Source organism: Hevea brasiliensis, chromosome 10, assembly GCF_030052815.1.
Source record: "Hevea brasiliensis isolate MT/VB/25A 57/8 chromosome 10, ASM3005281v1, whole genome shotgun sequence".
Taxonomy (NCBI): Eukaryota; Viridiplantae; Streptophyta; class Magnoliopsida; order Malpighiales; family Euphorbiaceae; genus Hevea; species Hevea brasiliensis.
In genome coordinates this window covers 39,854,963-39,878,958 of record NC_079502.1, presented here as the reverse complement: position 1 = coordinate 39,878,958, position 23,996 = coordinate 39,854,963, and the positions used below count along the sequence as shown (strand labels likewise).

The window sequence follows — 23,996 nt, the reverse complement described above, 5'->3', positions numbered from 1 at the left end:
TCCATCATCTGTGTATGAGAGTCAGGGGGAGGAGGATGATCTCTTAATATATACTGTCCAACCAATGTCTAGTCCTCTCCCACAGCCTGTTCCTTCTGTCTCTAGACCTACTCGACCTCTCGTTGTTCATGTTTATTCCAGGAGATTGGAGATTCCTGACTCAGATCCTCCACCAGCTACTTCGTTGGGAGATCCTGTAATTCATACTGACCATGATTCTGATCTAGACTTACCCATTGCTCTTCATAAAGATAAACGTTCATGTACTTACCCTATCTCTTCTTTTGTTTCTTATAATCAATTGTCTTCTTGTTTTCGGTGTTTTGTTACTTCTTTAGACTCTGTTCCTATCCCTAATACTATTGATGAGGCACTGTCTCATCCTGGCTGGTGTGATGCTATGAAAGAGGAAATGGAGGCTTTAGATGCTAATGGTACATGGAAACTATTGCCTTTGCCCACTGGTAAGAAAGTTATTGGTTGCAAATGGGTATTTACAGTAAAGGTAAATCCTGATGGTTCTGTAGCTAGGTTAAAAGCACGCTTTGTAGCAAAAGGATATGCTCAGACATATGGGGTTGATTACTCTGATATTTTTTCTCCTGTAACTAAACTTACTTCTATTCGCTTGTTTATCTCTTTAGCAGCTACATATGATTGGCCCCTGCATCAATTGGATATCAAGAATGCTTTCCTTCATGGTGATCTTCAGGAGGAGGTGTATATGGAGCAACCACCTGGGTTTGTTGCTCAGGGGGAGTTGGGTAAAGTTTGTAGGCTTCGGAAGTCTCTTTATGGCTTGAAACAAAGTCTTAGGGCATGGTTTGGGAGATTCAGTGAAGCAGTACAGGAATTTGGTATGCAAAAGAGTAAGTGTGATCACTCAGTATTTTATAGGCAATCTGAGGCTGGTCTAATTCTCTTGGTAGTCTATGTGGATGACATTGTCATCACTGGAAGTGACTCTGCAGGTATTTCATCTCTTAAAACCTTCCTCCAAACTCGCCTGGACCAAAGACTTGGGATTGTTAATGTATTTCTTGGGTATCGAAGTTATGAGAAGTAAGAAGGGTATTTTCTTGTCTCAAAGAAAATATGTCCTCGATCTATTGACAGAGACAGGAAAATTAGGTGCTAAGCCTTGTAGCGCACCAATGACTCCAACTTTACAAATCAAGTAGGTGGGATAGTGAGTTGTTTGAAGATCCAGAGAGATATAGGAGATTGGTAGGAAAATTGAACTACTTTACAGTCACTCGTCCTGACATTGCTTATGCCGTTAGTATGGTAAGTCAGTTTATGTCTTCCCCAACTGTTGCTCATTGGGAAGCCTTGGAACAAATCTTGTGTTATCTGAAGGGTGTTCCAGGAAGAGGTTTGCTATATGGTAATCATGGGCATTTGAATGTTGAATGTTTTTTAGATGCCGACTGGGCTGGATCTAAGGTTGACAGGAGGTCAACTACTGGATATTGTGTTTTTATGGGAGGAAATTTGGTGTCTTGGAGAAGCAAGAAGCAGAGTGTAGTTTCTCGATCTAGTGCTGAATCCGAATACAGAGCCATGGCACAATCAGTATGTGAGGTAATGTGGATACTTCAATTACTAGATGAGACAGGTTTTAAGACCTCCTCGCTGCGAAATTGTGGTGTGATAATCAAGCTGCTCTTCATATTGCTTCTAATCCGGTGTTTCATGAGCGGACCAAACATATTGAGATTGATTGTCACTTTATTCGTGAAAAGATTCAACAACAGATCATCTCAACAGGACACATCAAAACTGGAGAGCAGTTAGGAGATATTTTCACAAAAGTTCTGAATGGAGCTAGGATTGACTACATTTGTAATAAGTTGGGCATGATTAACATCTATGCTCCAACTTGAGGGGGAGTGTTATGGAAAGTCGATCACTATGTCATGGAAAGTCAATCACTATATTATTATTCCTATTTAGGATTTCTTATTTAGGATTTCTTCCTAATTAGTAGAACACAATTATAGGAATAAATTGTATATATATACCCATATACAGATTAATTGAAATCAATGAGAATCATTTCTTTCTACACAAACCATAGACTCAGGACATCCATGCAAATGAATAATATGTTGAAAGAAGACGTGCCACACTAATAGTTGAATAAGGATGAGCCATAGGAATGAAATGAGCCATTTTTGAAAATTGATCAACAACAACAAACAAAATAGATTTCCCATATGATTTCGGTAATCCATTGATAAAATCCATAGAAATATTTGCCCATATTTGATGCGAAATTATCAAAGGTTGAAGGAGACTTGTAGGATGCAAATTGTCGGCCTTGTTTTTTTGACAATCTGTGCATGCTTCAACCATAGTTATTAAAGGCGCACCTTAGGTAAGCCTCTGGCTCAAGGCTGACCAGACTCGAATCTTAGCGCCTTATGCGCCTAGGTGTGCGCCTTTGTTCCAGGCACAAGGTTCTAGAAAGGCATGCTTTCTTTATTTTCATTTTTAGCGAGCACTCTTTTTGGCAGAAAAGACTACTAAACTAGCAAACTCAATTCAAGATATATGCCAAAAAAAAAAAAAAGGAGAAAAGCATCACATTTATTTGAGTTTTATGGATTATTTAAATTTTTTACTTTTGTGACTCACCTTGCTCAGGCGCCCGCCTGCGCTTTGCGCCTGTGACTTTTATGGATTATTTAAATTTTTTACTTTTGCGCCTCACCTTGCTTAGGCGCTCACCTGCGCTTTGTGCCTTGCGCCTAGGCTCTAAGATTTCTTGGCGCCTTAGTGCGCCTTGAGCCTTTAATAATTATGGCTTCTACAAAATCCTGAATATAATACTTCAATTCGTTCCAAAAGAAATCTCTTTTAATTCGTTGGCAGGTCTTTTCAATCCCTTAATGAGTGCTATTGTGCACTACTGATAGAATAGAAGGAATTAAAGGAGAAGTTGGCATTAAATAAATGCATCTTTTATAAAGAATCAGCCCTTCCTGGACTGTCCAAACTGACCCTAACTCCTCTCGTTCAACTTGAGTTTGAAGCTCTTTTAAAGAATTTTTAGCGTTAATTTCAGTTCGAATAGCATCAAACAGAAGCACTAGCAGCTGTGAAATAGCACATAAGACACTATTCTCACTGTCTTGCTGGGACAAAGCATCTGCTACTTTGTTTACATATCTGGATTTGTATTCAACGAGAAAATCAAAACCTAATAATCTACTGATCCAATGTTGCTGAGGAGAAGTAGTGAGTTATTGTTCTAACAAATATTTGAGACTATAATGATCGGTGCGAATTAAGAAAACCCGATTGTCTCTAATGTTGCACTGCTTTAGCTAACCCGATCAACTCTCTTTCATATGCAGGCAATTTAAAATGTCGTTAGCTAACTTCCAATTGAAAAAAGTAATGGGATCCCCATTTTGATGCAGAATTACGCCAATGCCTACATCCAATGCATCACATTCTGTCACGAACTCCTCTTCGAAATTTGATTATTGTAGAATAGGAGATCTAGAGAGCATGGTTTTAAATAACGGCCGTTATGTAACATAAAGGCTGTTATTTACAAATTTTGAAGGGTGCTGTTATCCATGAGGCTGTTATTTACAAGCAAACAAGGAGTTGTAGCTGTAACGGCCGTTACGCCGTTACATAACGATAACGGTAATGGCCGTTACTTTGAAGATTTTTCTACCACTCTTTCACAAATAAGCTCATCAATGGGGCTGTAATTTGGCCATAATTTGGATTTCTTAAGAAATAAATAGTGAGATCACAATGGTTCAAAAACTACCCGAATGTGCTGTAAATGCTCTACTCATGACTTGCTATATAGCAATGTATCATCGAAGAAAACTAAAACAAACTTATGTAAGTAAGGCTGAAACACTTCATTCATCAACGCTTGAAAAGTTGAAGGTGCATTGGTGAGGCCAAATGGCATGACAAGGAACTCGAAGTGTCCATGATGAGTTTGAAATGCAGTTTCCTCAATGTCAGTCTAGTCCATTGTTTGCTGGTTTATAACTCACAAGTGCACGGATCACGAACAAGTAATACAGTAGTGAGTAAAGTATAATTTCCATAAGAAATTTATAGGCATAAGTACCAACCTAAACAACAACTTTGACTGTTTAGACTATTGAATATGTTGAGGATTTAAATCTAAACTAACATAGATCTTGAGAATTAAAGGGAAACAAAGTAATAAATTTAAATTTAGAAATCAATTAGCTAAAACAATTCTAGAATTAAGATTTCACATATCAACCTTATTATGGACTTAACCTTACCTATTTAATAGATTGAGAATTGTTACTTTGATGGAAACTAATCCTAAGATATCTTAAATCCTCTCTCAAGGCACTTAAGGTATATTTTAATTAGCCTGAACCCTACTTTCATGGCGATCAATCTTAATGAAAACATGTTAAACTCTTTGATTAATTATGAGATTCCACAAACAATTTTATCCTATCTCTAAGTCAGATTTCTTAGGTTCAAAATTCTGATTTCCAATACTAACTTTTACCTTTCAATTCTTCAATTAGTATCTTATATCATTACTAAGTGGTGCCAACATATAACATGCATTAAGAGTACAGAATATTGAATCAAAGAACAAAACTCAAATCTATTAAATAACCTTAGTATATATCTATAATAGAAATTGAAAGTGCTACTTTCCTAATCATAGAATTAAACAAACTACTCACACATAGTGAGTTTAACAAGCATACTGAAATAAAAGTAAAATAACATAAGACAATCTGAAGAAATATAACAAAAGAATCTAGGACAAAGATCTGCAGCCATGAACTTTTGGAACTTCAGTTGAGAGTCTTTCTCCTTGAGCTTGATGCAGATTCTCTCCAAATTGCTTAGATAACTAGGGTTTGTATGTAAGGTGAACTCTTCAAACTAAAAACTAACTCATTGGCATGTTTCGGTCTTCTACTACTTATATTAGGTGCATCAGAGTAATGTTTCAGAGGGATAAATTTCAATAACTGTCCCTGAACTTGTATAGTTGTAATACTACAGTCCTTTAACTTTAAAATGTGACATAAAACTCCTTAAACTCTCAAATTTTGCACAGTAAAATCCCTCTGACTTTCAATTACTGATTTTTCAGTTAGAAATTGATGTAAATAGTTCACGCATGGCACTTAGTCAACATTTCTCTCTCCTCTCTTATGCAAAGTGTAAAATTATTCTTTTTATGCATGAAAAATTATTCTATTTATAAAGAGAAAAATGATTCAATTTACACATGGCTTGAGTGAGAAAAGAGAAATACTGACTAAGTTCTATCTCAAACTGGCCTGTGCCGTCGTCTAATCAAAACTGGTAATTGGAGGTTAGAGAGATTTTACTGTGCAAAATTTGAAAGTTGATGGGGTTTTATCTTACATTTTTAAGTTGAGGGACTGTAATTTTACAACTAGATAAGTACAGGGACAGTTATCAAAATTTATCCTGTTTCAGAGTCTCAAAAGCTGTAGAAGTCTGTTTAGAATGAGTGAAAGGGAATTTAGATCAAAAAAGAAGTCTTTATGTGGTAAAGTACATGGCTCGTGTGGCACTACATGGCCCTAGGCAGTGCAAGTCTCTGGACTACTTCATGTTTTGTATTTGAGGGAGACAACAGGTTACGCGGGGGTAGGAAGGTTGCACGAGGCAATTAACACGGTCCGTGCACTGTGATCTCTCCACGGTTCTTTAGGTTTTGACTACTAGAAAGTTACACGGGTCTATTGCATGACTCGTGTACTGTGATTTCTCCATGCCTTCTTCAATTTCTCTTGGCCAGGGAGTTACACGGGTCAAGCTTAATGCTTACATGACCCATGTAATGTTATGCAGCAACCCTTCTTGCTTTTCCTGTTTTCCAAACTTGTCCAATCGACTTCCATGACTTGGATCTTCTTTAAAACACCTAAAAAGATATGAAAAAAAATTAAATTAAGCAGATATTTACAAAATTAACAAAAACTAATAAAATTAAGTAAAATGTATGCAATTCACTACCTAAATGCTATGAAATGCAATACAATAGTGTTTTAAAATACCTATATGATACAAGTATATCATCCATTCGGATTTGATGATAGCCTGATTTGAAATCCAATTTGGTTAAGTATTTAGAGCCATGTAACTCGTCTAGCAACTCGTCCACCATTGGAATCGGGAACTTGTCTTCCACAATACGGGTGTTTAATTCTCTATAGTCCACATAAAATCTCTATATGCAATCTTGCTTACGAACCAATAGTATTGGAGATGAGAATGGTGAAGGATTGGGGCGGATGATTTCCTATTGTAACATGGCTTCACATTGTCTCTTTATCTCATTCTTTTGCAAATGAGGATAATGATAAGGCCGCACCACCGTAAGTCTTGATCCTGGAAGAAGACAGATACAGTGATCAAAATTTTTAATAGGAGGTAATCCCGTGGGATCTTGAAATAGATTTGGAAATTCGGCCAATAATTTCTCCAACATCACTTTAAAAGAGGTATTGCCATTCAACAAATGCAGATGCGGGTCTTGATTGGGTCATAGGCCTTAGAGAACAACCTGTTGATCCTTCAACTAAAACTCATGGTAAGAGAATCAAAGTCCCAAAGAATTGGTCCTAGGGTTTTTAGCTACTTGACACCCAACACAACATCAAAACCACCCAAAGGAATTACATAAAAATTAGCAGTAAAAAGTTCTTGATCAACCTGTAAGGTGACTACGATGCAAATGTGGCACATTTTCTCCATTAACCACCGAAATCTTTAGCCTCGCTCGCTGGAGACCTGGAATTTCCAACTAAGTGACAGCCGTTGCGGCACTAATGAAATTGTGAGTGCTTTTATAATCCACCAGGACTCAATTCAACTCAACTTAACTCAACTAAGCCTTTATTCCAACAATTTGGGATCAGCTATATGGATTTGTTTTCTCCACTCTAAACGATTTTGGGTTAAATCCTCAGAAATGTATAATGCTTCTAGGTCATGTTGTACTACTCTCCTCCAAGTCAATTTAGGTCTACCCCTTTTTTTCTTTCTATCCTCTAACTTAATGTGCTCTACTTGTCTTATTGGAGCCTCCGTATGTCTACGCTTCACATGACCAAACCACCTTAATCTCCCTTCTCTCAACTTATCTTCAATTGGCACCACTACCTTTTCTCTAATACTCACATTACGGACTTTATCTAGTCTGGTGTGGCCACTTATCTACCTTAACATTCTCATCTCTGCAACTCTTATCTTAGACGCATACGACTCTTTCAGTGCCCAACACTCACTACCATATAACATAGCCGGTCGTATAGCTGTACGGTAAAATTTTCCTTTCAACTTATTGGGAATCTTACGATCACATAAAACTCCCGTGGCACTGTCTCCACTTCAACCATCCGGCTTTAATCCTATGATTAACATCCTCCTCACATCCCTCATCTACTTGAAGGAGTGAGCCTAGATATTTAAAGTGATTGCTTTGGGACAGTACCACTCCATTCATACTAACTCCTTCCCTATCACCAGTTTGGCCTTCACTGAACTTGCAATGCATGTATTCTGTCTTCGTTCTACTTAACTTAAAACCATTTGACTCTAGAGTACTTCTCTAAAGCTCTAGCTTTCTATTGACTCTTTCTCGTGTCTCATCTATCAGAACAATATCATCCGCAAACATCATGCACCAAGGAATACTCTCTTGTATATGTTTCGTCAATTCATCTAAAACTAATGTAAAAAGGTAAGGGCTTTTGGCTGATCCTTGGTGTAATCCAATTGAAATCGGAAAATCTCTTGTGTCCCCTCCCACTGTGCGCATAATAGTAGTTGCTCCTTCATACATATCTTTTAACACTTGTATGTACCTAATAGATACTCTCGTTTGTTCTAACACATTCCATAAGATATCTCTTGGAACACTATCATAAGCCTTCTCCAAATCAATAAAAACCATGTGTAGATCTTTCTTCACATCTCTATATTTCTCCATCAAGCTTATAATGGGAAAGATCGCTTCCATAGTTGAACGACCGGGCATGAAACCAAATTTATTGAGAGAGATAGAAGTATCATGATGTAGTCGATGCTCCACAACTCTCTTCCACAACTTTATAGTATGGCTCATGAGTTTAATTCCCCTATAGTTTGAGCAACTCTGTATGTCTCCCTCATTTTTAAAAATAGGTACTAAAATACTCCTCCTCCATTCATCCGGCATTTTCTTTGAGTTTAGAATTTTATTAAATAATTTAGTTAACCATGCCACTCTCATATCTCCCAAACACTTTCACACTACAAATGGTATTTCATCGGGTCCATAGGCTTTACCCACTTTATTCTCTTAAGTACTTCCTTTACTTCTAAAGATCTAATCATTCTAGTATAATTCACATTCTTTTCTATTGTTCTATAGTCTATATTCATGCTATTACCATTTTGACTATCATGAAAGAGATCATTAAAATAATTTCTCCATCTTTTTTTAATGTCCTCATCTTTCACCAACACTTTTCCTTCTTTATCCTTAATGCAACTTGCTTGATTGAGATCTTGATGTTTCCTTTCTCTCCTCCTTGCTAATCTATAAATATCTTTCTCCCCTTCTTTAGTTTCAAGTTTCTCATATAACTTTTCAAAGGCCTGTGCTCTTGCTTGACTAACTGTCTTTTTTGCCTCTTTCTTTGCTATCTTGTACTGTTCACATGCCTCATTATTATCACATTTAGGTAATTTCTTATACCATTCCCTTTTTCTCTTTACTGCCTTTTATACTTCCTCATTCCACCACCATCTCTCTTTTGAGGGTGGTCCATGTCCTTTAGACTCTCCAAGTACTTTTCTAGCTACTTCTCTAATATTTGATGCCATCTGTATCCACATATCATTGGCCTCCATATCCAGCAACCATACTTCGGACTTGAGAAGCTCATTTTTGAACTTCACCTGCTTTACTCCTTTGAACTCCCACCACTTTGTTCGAGTTACACTATTTCTTCTGACCTTACTTGAATTGTTCCTAAACTTGACATCCAAGACCAACCGATGTTGACTTGATGTTAACATCCAGGACAGTTGAAGAATAATTTCCAATCATGGTTTGAGAATGTTGCATAGTTTGAGAATGTTGCATACCGGTGATAGCATGCAATGAAATTTCAGGTTCTCTAACTTCCAAGTCATCAGATGCTTCATCTGGTGGTCTTGGATCCTCCAATTCTATCAAGAATAGTTTCTTGCATCAATGGTTGAAGGAATACAGCTCATCATAGTTGTAACAAAGTCCATTTGTACAATGTTCAACCATTTTTGCCCGACTCAGATGTTTGTCAAATGGAGTTGAAGTTCTTCCTGCATTTGAAGCCACTCTGCTTATACTTCCCTTAGATTCGCGGTTTTAGTTCCCAACAGATATTGTTGTAGAATGTTGAAGAGATCCTATTGTAATTACTCGTCACATGTCTGATCGAGTCAACTATTGTTTCTTCTCAAATGCCAAAGCAAAATTCATTGCAGAAACCAAATTTGGTGGGTTCTACATTTCAACCTCAAGGTGAATGGCTGGGTAGAAGTGTAACACACGAACAGTTGCAAAAGTCAGAGGTCCATGTGCTGTGAATAGTGCTGATGAACAGTACCGATTGACAATACTAAAGCCTACCCTAATGAATCAAAAGCTCTGATACCACAATAAAATTAATGTATTTGAGAGAAATTTTTGTATTTTTCATATGTTTCAATGACTTTGTGCATATGCCTATTTATATACAAGATTCTTACCATTACAAGGAAATTTAATTTAATGGAAACTTATACAAATAAGAAACAAGATATACATTGGGAGAAAGAAATAATAATCCCTTGAATGTAAGGATTGAGATTCCAATACTTTTTTACTTAGGGTATCCCGTCGCCTTAGTATTGCCTCCCGCCTTAATAACACTGACCATAGCTTGGTGCCAACCAAGATGAGTCATTGCTTTTGCTAGTAGTTAAATTTGAAATAAAAGCATGGTACAAAGGTGACAAACAATGATAACTCAGAAATTATAAATAGGATGAGGGCTTTTCAGGTGGAACGAGTACTGTTTCAGAGAGCAATTGAAAGAGTAACATCGTTTGTTAAAGGCTTAATTGGTGGAAGAGATGATATCAAAGTAGGCATTGAGTCATTGTGATTAGTCTGTGGACCTATATCATGAGAAGGAACATTAATTGGGATAGTAGGTAAAAGGTTTAAGTGAGGATGTCTAGTGTAAACTTGAAGAGGAGGAACAATCTTTGGAGGGAGAAGAATGGGAGTGGGAAGAGCTATGGAGAAGGCATTGTTGTTTAGTGTAAGAAATATGGAGAGGTCTCGAAAAGGTTACACTTGTCGGAAGAAAGTATCTTTTTGTAGTTGCATCATAGCATTTATAACCTTTCTAGGGACCTGGGTACCCTAGGAAAACACATTTAGCATATTTTGATTGAAGTTTATCTTTCCCAGGTATTAGATTGTGAACAAAAGCTAGTACACCCAAACACTCATGAAGTGGAAAAGGATTTTGATTTAGATAAAGGATTGAATGAGGGCTATTATTCTGCAATATAGAAATAGGCATTTGACTAATTATATAACATGCAATAAGAATAGAATTCCCTTAAAAAATGGAGAGGAATATTGTGATGGAGTAATGTGCGAGTTGTTTCAATTAGGTGCTTAATTTTACTTTAAGCTATTCCATTTTGTTGAGGAGTGTGAGCACAATAAGATTGATGAAGAATTCCCTCGAAAGACCTAAATGTGGAGAAAGAAGTTGTAAAATAATATTTGGCATTATCACTAATTAATTTCTTGATTGAGACACCAAACTGATTACGGATTTCAGCACAAAAGGTTTGAAAGATAGAAAATAAGTCAAATTTAATTTTCATGAGAAATAACCAAGTGCAACGAGAGTAATTATCAATAAAAGTTACAAAATAATGGAAATCTATATTAGAGCTGACACGATTTGGACCCCATACATATGAATGAACAACTTCAAACATAGTGTGGCCCTATTATTGACCCATTTTGGGAAAGAAGTACGAGTTTGTTTCCCAAGCTAACACAATTGACATTGTAAATTGAGACACCAAACTGATTACGGATTTCAACACAAAAGGTTTGAAAGATGGAAAATAACTCGGATCTATTTTTTCATGAGAAATAACCAATTGCAATGAGAGTAATCATTAATATAGGTAAGAAAGTAATAGAAATTTAGATTAGAGCTAACACGACGTGGGCCTCATACATATGAATGAACAACTTCAAACATAGATGTGGCCCTATTATTGATTGGTTTTGGGAAAGAAATATGAGTTTGTTTCCAAAGTTACATGACTCACACTCTAAATGAGATAGTTTGGAAAGGTTTGGAATCATATTTTATAATGTGGAGACTCGAGTGTCCTAGGTTACTGTGAAGGAGATCAGGAGAGGCAGCAAAAGTGGAAGCAAAAGGTGATAGTTTTATATTTGGACTGGATAGCTAGTACAAGCCCTGTGACTCGTATCCTATTCCAATCAAGCTTTGTGACTCTTGTCCTATTCCAATCAAGCCCTGTGTCTTATTCCAATCATCTTTCTTGTTCTTTGATCCTGTACAAGGATAGAGTTAGCCAAGAAAGTACTAGAACAATTTAGATGTTTATTAACTTACTAATGGATACCAAATTATAAAGACATTTGGGTGCAAATAAAACTGAGGTTAAAGATAATAAAGGAAGAGCGCAAGCCTTACCTGTTCCTTTAACTATAGTTTTTGATCCATTAGCTAGGGTAACTTTAGAAAGGGTTGAAGAAGAATTAAGACAAGAGAAAAGATTTTTGTTACTAAAGATGTGATCGGAGGCACCAGAGTGAAAAATCCATGGCTCAATAGATGAGGACTGTGTCAATAAATCGAATGAATTACCATGTTGTGTTGCGTAGGCAACAAAAGTGGATGATGACCATAATTTCATTGCTTGGTACTATAGATAATTTTCATAATCATATCCTGTCAGGGTGATGGAATGTGTGGATGAAAAATGGATGTTAATTGCCCCTTTTAAGGACATTCTTTTTTTTTTTTTTTTCCTTTTTCATTTTTTTTCGAAATACCTAGATTAGCTACTACAAGGAATGAGAACTTATCCTTGAAGAGTTCTAGTAAAGGTCACTAGCCGTGAAGGGTTGTCGGACTCGAGCAAAATGGTCAGCAAGAATGGGTGGACAGAAGTTGGTCTAAACAACTAGACGGGTGCGTGTACTTCACATGCATAGCTTTTGAAGGCCAGCTTTTGGCAAGGTACTTACCAGCAAGTGGGTTTCCTCCTAGGTTGGGAGGTGGGACTTAGCTTTTAACATAAAAGGTGGGAAATGCTTGAAGGGTAGGGGAGAGCATTTGGTTGGTTCGGTTCCGAACCGAATCGAATACCAAAAATCGAAAAACCGAATCGCTTAAAAATGTAAACCGAATCGAACCGAACCAAACCGAAAAATATCGATTCTGTTTGGTTCCATTGCATTAAACCGAAAATATTAAAATTTTTATTCTTTTGTGGGTTATGCATCTTGGGCCGGGTTATACATCTTGAGTCTTGAGGCTTATGCATCTTGGGTTGGAAAATTATTTGTGCCATTTTACAATTTGGTTTTATCGGTTTTAACCGATGAAAAACCGAACCGAACTGAAAACCGAATATATTAAAATTTTCGAACCGAACCGAACCGATAAAACTAAAAAATCAAACCGATTGAACCGAAATGGTTCGGTTTGATTTTTCGGTTCACACCGAAAACTGCACAGGGATTGAAGGGTACCGAGTGTTTGTGTTTTCAAACTGAAACAAAGGAGATGGCATGGACTGAGAAATTTAGGCTCTGATACCATGAAAGAAATAAAGATTAAGGGGATTTGTGGAATAGCTTAATTAATTTTACCAAGTTGTGTGATATATTTTTATGCAATTATAGATAAGATAAACATTATCAATGATATCTCTATTCTAACAATACTTATAGTTAAACATGGGGAATGGTTATGTAATTTGTTATTTGCCTTTGAGTTTCTATTAAGCTAAATTTCAAGCCAAAATGTAGGTTGTTGCTGTTGATATTTGCTTTAAATTATTTAAATTTTAAATTGTGTATTACTGGTTGCAGGAAGAGATTGATGATTTGAAACAAAAAGTGGAGAAGGAATTCCTTCCAAAGCCAACTGTTGTAAGTTTTAGGCAACTTGTAATAAAAATTTGTGCCTTGATCATTCGTTTATAAAAGGGTCCATGCATAGTTACATGCTAGATGCATACACAACTTTGTATATAAAAAATAACAGATGAATTTTTGGTCTAGATTATGTAACCAACTTTTGCTGTACTAAACCAATACATAGCACTATAATTGAGCTAAGTCAATGCAGTATATTTCTCAAACTCTAACTCCATTTGAAAATTCAAAGCTCAAAACTTAATTTGAATGAAATAAAGGGCATATTTGTTTCATCAATTGTGGTTAGCTGTTGGTGGTTAATGATCAAATATTGGTGGTTAGCAATCAGCGGTTGAAGGTTCAAAAGTTGACAGCTGAAAATTATGGCTTCAGCTGTACAATTGTAATCTTGAACCATTGATCATTGACAATAGTCAATGGTTGGAAGCTTAAAATCTAAAAGTTGACTTCCAGCTTTTCAGCCAAATGGGCACTAAAGTTTTATTTTTTCATACTTGAACTTGGCATGATAATATACTTGAGATTCTTGCACTCTAGTGGCTTGACTTGGTCACTTTAAAACCTTAAATTTTTTTATTAAATTAAGTTTCAAACTTGAATATATTTGAGTGGGCTCAAGTCCAACTTGACTTAGACCTTCCATAAATCAGAAAAATAAAAAATTAACTAGGTCATTAGGTTTGTGAGCTACTTTAGTTGAGTGTGATACTGAAAGTTGATTTGGCTGGCTATTTGAGCTATTCATTAATTGAGCTCAGGTAATTCAAGAGTTGCTTGACTCTTCTGCCCAATGTCTTCAAAATATAACCAGGCCAAAGAAATAGATAAAAGAAATAGAATTGTAGTTGACTTTGATAGTATCTGTTTTTCCTCTTCCTTTTTGTTTATTGGCGAAGAAATTTAAGGTTGTTCTTCATGGAGTAAGTATTGCATTGCATTGCAGGATCTCTTTTAACCCAAATAGAAAAGGAATATAGTTTATCCAAACAAAATATCTTTTAAGACAAAAATCAATATGGTGCCTATTACTTAATAAAGGAGAAACTTTATATATATAGAATTGGATGTATGTGCTTTGCTCCTTTTATTGTGCGAATTAATTACTTTTTACTATGTTAACCAACTTTTTGTTATGTTTTCTTTTCCAATATGATGAATAAAAATTTGGATTACTCAAAAAATCAACAAGATTTTATTGCTTGATAGGCGGAGCTTGAAGAAAAGGCTAAATATCTGCGTGAGGATATAATGAAAGATGTAAGTGTCATTGACTTGATGATGTAGCGTTTGAAAACTTTTTTTTTTTCTTTTGAGCCTTTTCACACGTTGTCAATAAAATTGGTAAGTTTAGTCATGCAAAATATGTAGAACACAGTTATTAAAACTAGCCTAGGCATCAACTTGGTCAAAGACTACACTTGTCTAACTCGAGGATGATATAGTGAAGGAAAAACAAATGTAGGAATTATTTTGATTTAATTCTTATGAAAATTAAGATTTTTCTTGTAATTTTCTACTCTTTTCGTCCAAAAATTTGTTTATTTTATTCCTTTTTAGGATGTCCCAAATATGTGCCCACTTTCACAAAGTTGAAAAAAAAAAGTTGATTTCCTATTTTTCCTCATTAACTTCTTTAATTTGAATTGTGAAGTCCATAGTAAATTGTGAGATTAATTGCAACTTTGTATATCATAACCTTCACTTTGCATTTCACGAAATTTGTATTTATTATGGCATCAAAAATGATGAGGGGTGTAAAAGGAAGAATGCAATGAAAAATGTGGGTTGTCATGATATTAATTATGTTTTCTTAAATTTGTGCAAAATGAAAAATGAGAACTTTACAAGGATAGATGGAATATTTAAGAGTATCACATAACTTCTATGTCTGATCTTATTTAGAAATTTATGGTTCTACATTTTTTAAGATCTTTATCTGTATTAGAATTTTTCTTAAGAATGATGGCAAAATTGCATTCAACTATTGGCCAAGCTCTACAACAAGCCTTAAAGGGTGTATTTAGCCAAATTGAACTAATACTTCTATTTTTCATCGAAATTAACCCTCCATTTTACCAATTTAATAAAATATTATATACTTTTTATTTGTTTTTAATATTTTTCTTTTGTAAAAAAGAGAAAAATTTTAGAAAAAAGAATGGCAATTTGGTTACTTGTCTTTGTATGTGTCTCTCTTAAAAATGATCAACCTATTCTTCCTATTCCAACTCTTTCTTATGGCCAAATCCCAATTGTCATACTTATTTTTTTTACCTTTGTTATGGAAAGTCAACTGTGTATTGTGTATATTTGTATTCCTAATTAGTTAAGATAGTGTTCCCATTTTAGTGCATAATCATAGGAATTTAGGATAAATTTCAATAACTGTCCCTGAACTTATATAGTTGTAACACTACAGTTTTTTAACTTTAAAATGTACATAAAACCCCCTAAACTTTTAAATTTTACACAGTAAAATTCCTCTGACTTTCAATTACTGATTTTTCAGTTAGAAACTGATATGAATAGCTCCCTCATGGCACTCAGTTAATATTTCTCTCTCATCTCTTATGCAAAGTGAAAAATTATTCTCTTTACGCATGAAAATTTATTCTGTCTATAGAGAGAAAAAGGATTCAATTTACACATAGCTTGAGAAAGAAAAGAGAAATACTGACTAAGCTTCATGCTGGATCTGTCCAGGTTAGTGTCAAACTGAAAAACTGGTAATTAGATATTAGAGTGATTTTACTGTGCAAACTTTGAAAGTTGATAGGGTTTTATGTTACATTTTTAAATTGAGGGACTGTAACATTACAACTAGATAATTTCAGGGACAGTTATCAAAATTTATCTTAGGAATTTATATAGGATGACTTTGATATAATGGTAAAGTTACTCTGCAGATTAAACTTACAAGTGAGGGTTCAAAGAATAGTTAATGGGTTTGAGCCATGAAAACAACCTCTTTGGAAAGCAAGGGTAAAATTGCGGACATCAGTCGTTCTCAATGCCCACAAGTGTGGGATGTTTCATGTACTGAGTCACTCTTTTAATCATAGAAATTTATATTTGGATAAAAGCTTAATTTTGCCCCTCAGCTTTTTGTTCATGTCCAATTTACTTATTTTTAAGTTTTTGGCCTTGTAGTGAATATTTTTCTATGTATTGTATTGAATAAGATGCAAAGGATCCTATAATTAAGTATTCTAATTAGAAAGATATCCTAATAATGAAGCTAACTAATTGAGAAAAAATATTATTTACATAATTATAGGATTGACTTCTTATAACACTCCCCCTCAAGTTGGAGCATAGATATTAATCATGCCCAACTTATTATAAATGTAGTCAACCTGAGCCTTATTTAGAGCCTTTGTGATGATATCTCTTAATTGCTCTCTAGTTTTGACATGCACTGTTAAGATGATCTTCTGTTGAATCTTTTCTCGAAGGAAGTGACAATCAATTTCAATATGCTTAGTATGCTCATGAAACACTGGATTAGAGGTGATATGGAGAGCAGCTTGATTGTCACACCATGGCTTGGCAAGAGATGAGATGTCAAGGCCAACTTCATCCAATAACTGACGTGTCCACATTACTTCACACACAGTTTGGGTCATAGCTTGATATTTTGATTCAGCACTCGAACGAGAAACTATAATTTGTTTCTTACTTCTTCAAGATACTAAGTTTCCTCCAACAAAGATATAATATCCTGTGATTGACCTCCTATCAATCTTTGAACCTACCCAATCTGCATCTGAAAAGCACTCAATATTTAACTGCCCATGATTGCTATATAAGAGACCCCGACCTGGAGCACCCTTCAAGTAACATAAAATTTGTCTCAAAACTTTCCAATGGGTAATAGTAGGAGAAGACATAAATTGACTTACAACACTAACTGAATATGTAATATTTGGACGAGTCACTGTGAGATAATTAAGTTTGCCAGCCAATCTCCTATACATCTCTGGGTCCTCAAATAGTTCACCATCTCCTGCTATAAGCTGAAGATTAGGAGTCATTGGTGCACTACATGGTTGGGCATCTAATTTCTCTGTTTTCGCTAGTAAATCAAGGAAATACTTCCTCTGAGATAAATCAAGGACATACTTCCTCTGAGACAAGAAGATGTCTTTCTTACAACTTGAAACTTCAATGCCTAAAAAATATTTTAACAAACCCAAATCTTTTGTTTGAAACTGAGTCTGAACGAATGACTTAAGTGATGAAATGCTTGCAGAGTCATTTCCAATAATGACAATATCATCAACATATATTATAAGCAAGATTAGTCTAGCTTTAGACTGTCTATAAAACACCGAATGATCAAACTTGCTCTTCTACATACCAAACTGCTGAACTAACTCACTGAATCTATCAAACCAAGCTCGAAGACTCTGTTTCAAGGCATAAAGGGATTTTCGAAGCCTGCAAACTTTGCCTAACTCCCCCTAAGCAACAAAACCTGGTGGTTGCTCTATATAAACTTCCTCCTGGAGATCGCCATGAAAGAAAGCATTTTTGATATCCAACTAATGTAAAGGCCAATCATATCTAGCTTTCAAGGAAACAAACAAGTGAACAGAAGCTAGTTTAGCAACAGAGGAGAAGATGTCAGAGTAATCAGCCCCATAAGTCTGAGCATATCCTTTAGCAACAAGGCGAGCCTTGAGATGAGCCACAGTGCTATTAGGATTTACTTTCACTATAAAAACCTATTTACATCCTATAGCTTTCTTATCCGGAGGCAGATGCACCAATTCCCAATTACCATTAGTATCTAAAGCCACCATATCCTCTTCCATTGCAGCACGCCAACTAGGATAGGATAACGCCTCAACATTAGTTTTATGAGTAGAAATAGTGTTTAGAGAACTAACAAAATAAAGAGATGAAGGAGATAATTGATCATAACATACAAAAGAAGAAATAGGATAAGTACATTGACACTTACCTTTGCGAAGAGCAATAGGAAGATCTAAGTCAAATGGAGGAGCAGTGGATGGAACTAGATCTTCTGACAAAGAGGCAAGTGGAGGATCTGAGTCAAGAGCCTCCAATCTCCTAGAATAAACATGAACAACAGGTGGTCGAGGGGGTCGAGCATGTGCTGGTGCAGGAGAATTCTGAGGACTTGACACTAGATGGACAGAATAGACTAAGAGATCATCTTTCTTTCCCTGACTCTCATAAATAGGTGAGGGAGGAAAGAATAGAGTGAATTCAAAAAAGGTAACATTAGCAGACATAGTATAACGATTAAGGGTTGGAAAAAAACATTTATACCTTTTTTGAAGTTGAGAATATTTGAGGAAGAGACATCTAAGAAACTTGGGATCCAGTTTAGTAACCTGTGGACGAACATCTCGCACAAAACAAGTACTATCAAAGATATGAGATTCAATAAGAAACAAGGATTTAGAAGAAAAGAAAATGGTATAAGGAATGTCGTCGTTACGGACAGATGATTGCATACGATTAATTAGGAAACAAGCTGTAGAAACTGCATCAACCCAAAACTGTTTTGAGACCTTCATTTGGAAAAGGAGTGCTCGTGCTACCTTAAAAAGATGTTGATTTTTCCTTTCAGAAATCCCATTTTGAGATGGAGTATCAATACAAGATGTCTGAGGACGAATACTATTTTGTGACATATAGGTTTGGAAATTGCTAGAAAGATGTTCCTTAGCATTATCACTTCTCAATATACGCACGCGCAAAGGTATTAAATTGAGTTTGAATCTCAGCACAAAAGGCACGGAAAATAAAAAATAATTCTGAATGATTCTTTATTAAAAATAACCAAGTAACACGGGAATAATTATCAACAAATGTAACAAAATACTTGAATCCAGAGTTTGAAATAATAGGATATATACCTCAAACATCATAATGAACTAACTCAAAAGGAGAAGAAGTCCGTTTATTGACACGATATTTTAGGCAAACGATGATATTTGACAAACTGACATGACTCACGATCTAAAACTGATAAAGATTGAAACTGTGAATATAATTTTTTCAAGACAAATAAAGAAGGATGTCCCAATCGACAATAGACTTCAATAGGAGTTAAATTACTGGAACACACAAGAGATCTTGGCACCTGTTTGTCAAGGACGTAAAGGCCTCCGGACTCATATCTCCTACCAATAATCTGCTTCGTCGTAAGATCCTGGAACAAACAATGATCAGGAAAGAATGAGAAACTACAATTTAAGAATCGAATAAGTTTACTAACAGAGAGTAAATTAAAGGCGAATTTGGGTAGACACAAAACATATGACACACAAAACATATGATCCTAGAACCAATGACACAAGACTTAGACCCATCGGCCAAAATAACAGAGGATGAAGGATGATGAGTTTGAAAGTTAGACAAAAAGGCTAGAATTACCTGTCATGTGGTCTGTAGCATCAGAATCAAATCAATGACCCACTTGGAGGAGACAAAGCATGCAGTAGATTTACCTGACTCAGCTTTTGTAGTGATTGGGGAACTAGGACACTTTAGAGATGCCTGATACTGGGAGAACTGTGCATATTCTTTAGCTAACACTAAAATTGCTTTCTTAGAAGGAGCTACTGAAAAGTCATCAACTGCCACATTAGCCATATGAGATCGTTGGTTCTTATTCTGAAGCTTTGGACAATATCTTTTTGTATGACCTGGCTCATAGCAATAATAACATTCAATTCCTCTTGAGTCACGATTAGGGGCAGCCTCCCCTCCATGCTGGTTTTCCTTATTGCCACTATACCCTCCTTTCCTGCCTCCTCTATTACTTTGTCTTCCACTGTTAGTACGACTAACAAGAGCACTATTATTAGATTGAGATAATTGGGGAGCTTTAGTACGGAGTACTCTTGAGAAAGTATCATGCAGAGATGAAATTTTAGAACTAGAAAGAATTTGAGATTTAGCAATCTCAAACTCTGGGGGAAGACCTGCCAAAAAACTCATGACAACCATTTATTCTCGTTGAGCTTGCTGAACTTTCACATAAGGATTAAACGGTATTAAGACATTGAGTTCCTCATAGATTCTTTTAAAATCCATAAAATAGGCTGTGAGCTACTTATCTTGTTTCTCTGCACGATAAAATGTCTTACATAATAAATACGAGAGATATTTTGCTTTATCCGAATATAAGAATTCTAAATAATCTATCAACTTTTTAACAAACTCACAATGATTAATTAGGCTAATTACCTCACTGTTAATGAAATTTTGAATTTGCAAGAATAAACACGAGCATCTTTCCTTATCTAAGTTTGCTTTGTATCATCAATAGGAGGATCTTGGGTGAGATGATCATCCTTATCGATACTCCACAAATAAATCCGAACAGTCTTATTCCAATCCAAATAATTAGAACCATTAAGTTTGTGTTCTGTGATTTTAATCATCACAGGAATCACATCTGCTACTACACTTTTGCTTTCAGCCATTAAAAAAATTTCACAGCAGCAACTCACAGAAATCTCCTTACCCAAACCAATAAACACATAGTAAACACACCTCAAAACACAATTTTAAAGCAGTTCGGTGTAACAAAAGCCAAAGACGTACCCAACAGTAGGTGGACCAAGACAAATTATCTCCACAAGAGCACCCTATGACAAAATAGCTAATAGGGATGCAGTGTACACCCCAACGCAACACTGGCGAGAGGAATCGGACCGGCAGATGACGGCGGACGCGTCTCCACTCTCCGGCTAGTTGGACGGCGGTAGAAACTTGTAACGGCCCGTGAGACTCTCTCACCAACCTTCTGATGGCCGGATTTTTGGGTGAGGTCACTAGCAGATGGTCTTCCTTCCTGGGTGGGCGGCGAGACCCAAATGTCACCAGGATCCTATAATTAGGTATTCTAATTGGGAAGATATCCCAATAATTAAGCTAACTAATTAAAAAATATATATATTATTTACATAATTATAGGATTGCTTCCTATAATAGGCCTAATTTGCCTAAACTTTTTGATTTAAACTCAAATTAGCCCTTCCCAATTGAGTGAGCTATACACGCCCCAAAAAATATATATATTTAATTAATTTTTTTAGTATTAAAAATATTATTTTAATATATTTTTTAATTTTATTAAAATTAATTTAAATATTTAATTTAATTAAATATCATTTTAATTTTTGTTGAAAAAGAAAGAATATTTTTTGTGGGCAAATTACAATTTAGTTCTTGAGATTTGGTAAAATCTACAGATTAGTCCCTACATTTTTAGAACTCACCTGTTTAGTTCTTGACAATTTAATAAATCTACAAAATAGTCCTTGATGGAGGAAAATTAAAAATTTTAATTGTTTAAATTTTTAATTTTACAAATTAAAAATTTGTAAACTATATATTAAAATTTTTAACATAATTAATGACGTTGTCTGGGATCCTTGAGTTACTAAATAAGTGTACTTGGAGGATTTAACCCAAAATCGTTTAGAGTGGAGAAAGCGAATCCATATAACCGACCCCAAATTTTTGGGATAAAGGCTTAGTTGAGTTGAGTTGTACAAAATAGTCCCTGATGGAGGAAAATTAAAAATTTTAATTGTTTAAATTTTTAATTTTACAAATTAAAAATTTGTAAACGATATATTAAAATTTTTAACATAATTAATGACGTTGTCTGGGATCCTTGAGTCACTAAATAAGTGTACTTGGATCTTAGTTGCCTAAAACCAAAGAAGTGAGGCTGACGGCTAAGAATAGCCACTTCGAGCTCAAGTTACAGGAGATTTCTGAAGAATATAGAGAAAACAATGAAGGTGATTTGGTCATGTGAAGCGTAGACATACGGAGACTCCAGTTAGACAAGTAGAGCGCATTAGGTTAGAGGATAAAAAGAAAAAAAAGAATATACCTAAATTGACTTGGAGGAGAGTAGTACAACATGACCTAGAAGCATTACACATTTCTGAGGATTTAACCCAAAATCGTTTAGAGTGGAGAAAGCGAATCCATATGGCCAACCCTAAATTTTTGGAATAAAAGTTTAGTTGAGTATAGAGAATACAATGAATGTCGAGAAAAGCATATCTGGCTAGGTGTTTGGAGCCTATTTCTAAGGTGATAAGAGATTCCTCTACAGTATATTTGGGATTTAGTTGATAAAATCCTGCCATCTCCTATGGAAATGTGCCTTGTCAACGTGATTCTTGGCGAAGATCTCACGTTTTGATCATTTTTTTCATTTTATACCGAACTTGCTTTGAATGATCCAAGCTCTTTTTGATCTCTTTCCAAGCTAGTTTAGTTGACCGCATTATCCGATCTCCCTAAGTTCAATCATAATGTGCTTTAGCTGACATCCGAACTCTATCTTAGAATGTTTCTCAATTGGATTTGATCTTCTAGCCTATCAGATAAGATTTTTTGGAATTCAATCTGCTAGAGATTGGTTCGGATTTTATAGCATACTATATCAATTAAAAAATTAACTATTTATATTTACAAATTAAAATTTTTAACATAATTGATATAGTTAATTTTACAAAATAATTATTAAATACAAAATTAACTATTTATTAAATCTGAAGGACTAAATAGGTGGGAGTACGACCCAGCGTGGAAGGCACTCGATCCTCTAGGTTTTTATGAGCCACCGGGGGCACACCGGACCTCGCACAACGTGCGATGCTCTTTTAGTCGCCGGACCCTACCTCCAACTAGGTCATTTTCAGGGTGGGCAAGCTGTTAAATAGAAAATGTAACTCTTCTTGAGGCCCTGTCAACATCTCCAGACTCCCTAAAGTCTCCGTCAGGCCCTAGCCGCCATATCTCGTTTTGAGTTTTAAAAATATAGAGACTAATATGTAAGTTTTGTCAAGCCTTACGGACTAAATTATAATTTATCTTATTTTTAATTAGAGGCTTATTTATAATTAACAAAAAATTTTAAGAATCTTAAAGTAGTTATCATTTTAATTTTTGCTAAAAAAAGAAAGAATATTTTTAACTAGGGGCTTATTTGTACAACTAAACTAAACTCAACTCAACTCAACTAAGCCTTTATCTCAAAAAATTTGGGGTCGGCTATATGGATTCGCTTTCTCCACTCTGAACAATTTTGGGTTAAATCCTCAGAAATGTGTAATGCTTCTAGGTCATGTTGTACTACTCTACTCCAAGTCAATTTAGGTCTACCCCTTTTTTTCTTTCTATCCTCTAACCTAATGTGCTCTACTTGTCTAACTGGAGCCTCCGTATGTCTACGCTTTACATAACCAAACCACCTTAATTTCCCTTCTCTCAACTTATCTTCAATTGGCACCAGTCCTACCTTTTCTCTAATACTCTCATTACGGACTTTATCTAGTCTAGTATGGCCACTCATCCACCATAATATTTTCATCTCTGCAACTCTTATTTTAGATGCATACGACTCTTTCAGTGCCCAACACTCACTACCATATAACATAGCCGGTCGTATGGCTGTACGGTAAAATTTTCCTTTCAATTTATTGGGAATCTTACGATCACATAAAACTCCCGTGGCACTTCTCCACTTCAACCATCCGGCTTTAATCCTATGACTAATATCCTTCTCACATCCCCCATCTACTTGAAGGACTGAGTCTAGATATTTAAAGTGATTACTTTGGGGCAATATCACTCCATTCAAACTAACTCCTTCCCTATCACCAGTTTGGCCTTCACTGAACTTGCAATGCATGTATTCTGTCTTCGTTCTACTTAATTTAAAACC

General features: G+C 35.4%; 1 protein-coding gene across 2 annotated transcripts in view; it reads left to right on the top strand.

Moving 5' to 3' along the window:
• LOC110665988 (uncharacterized protein At5g08430) overlaps nucleotides 1-23,996 on the top strand; it is a 63,418-nt gene that overhangs the window by 22,351 nt on the left and 17,071 nt on the right. For both annotated transcript variants that reach the window (XR_009140797.1, XM_058129259.1), the window contains exons 6-7: nucleotides 13,193-13,252; nucleotides 14,468-14,518. Coding sequence is in view for 1 of the 2 variants with exons in the window: in XM_058129259.1 (XP_057985242.1) it covers nucleotides 13,193-13,252; nucleotides 14,468-14,518 (111 nt within the window). In the remaining variant the exon portion in view is untranslated. The remainder of the gene's footprint in view (nucleotides 1-13,192; nucleotides 13,253-14,467; nucleotides 14,519-23,996) is intronic.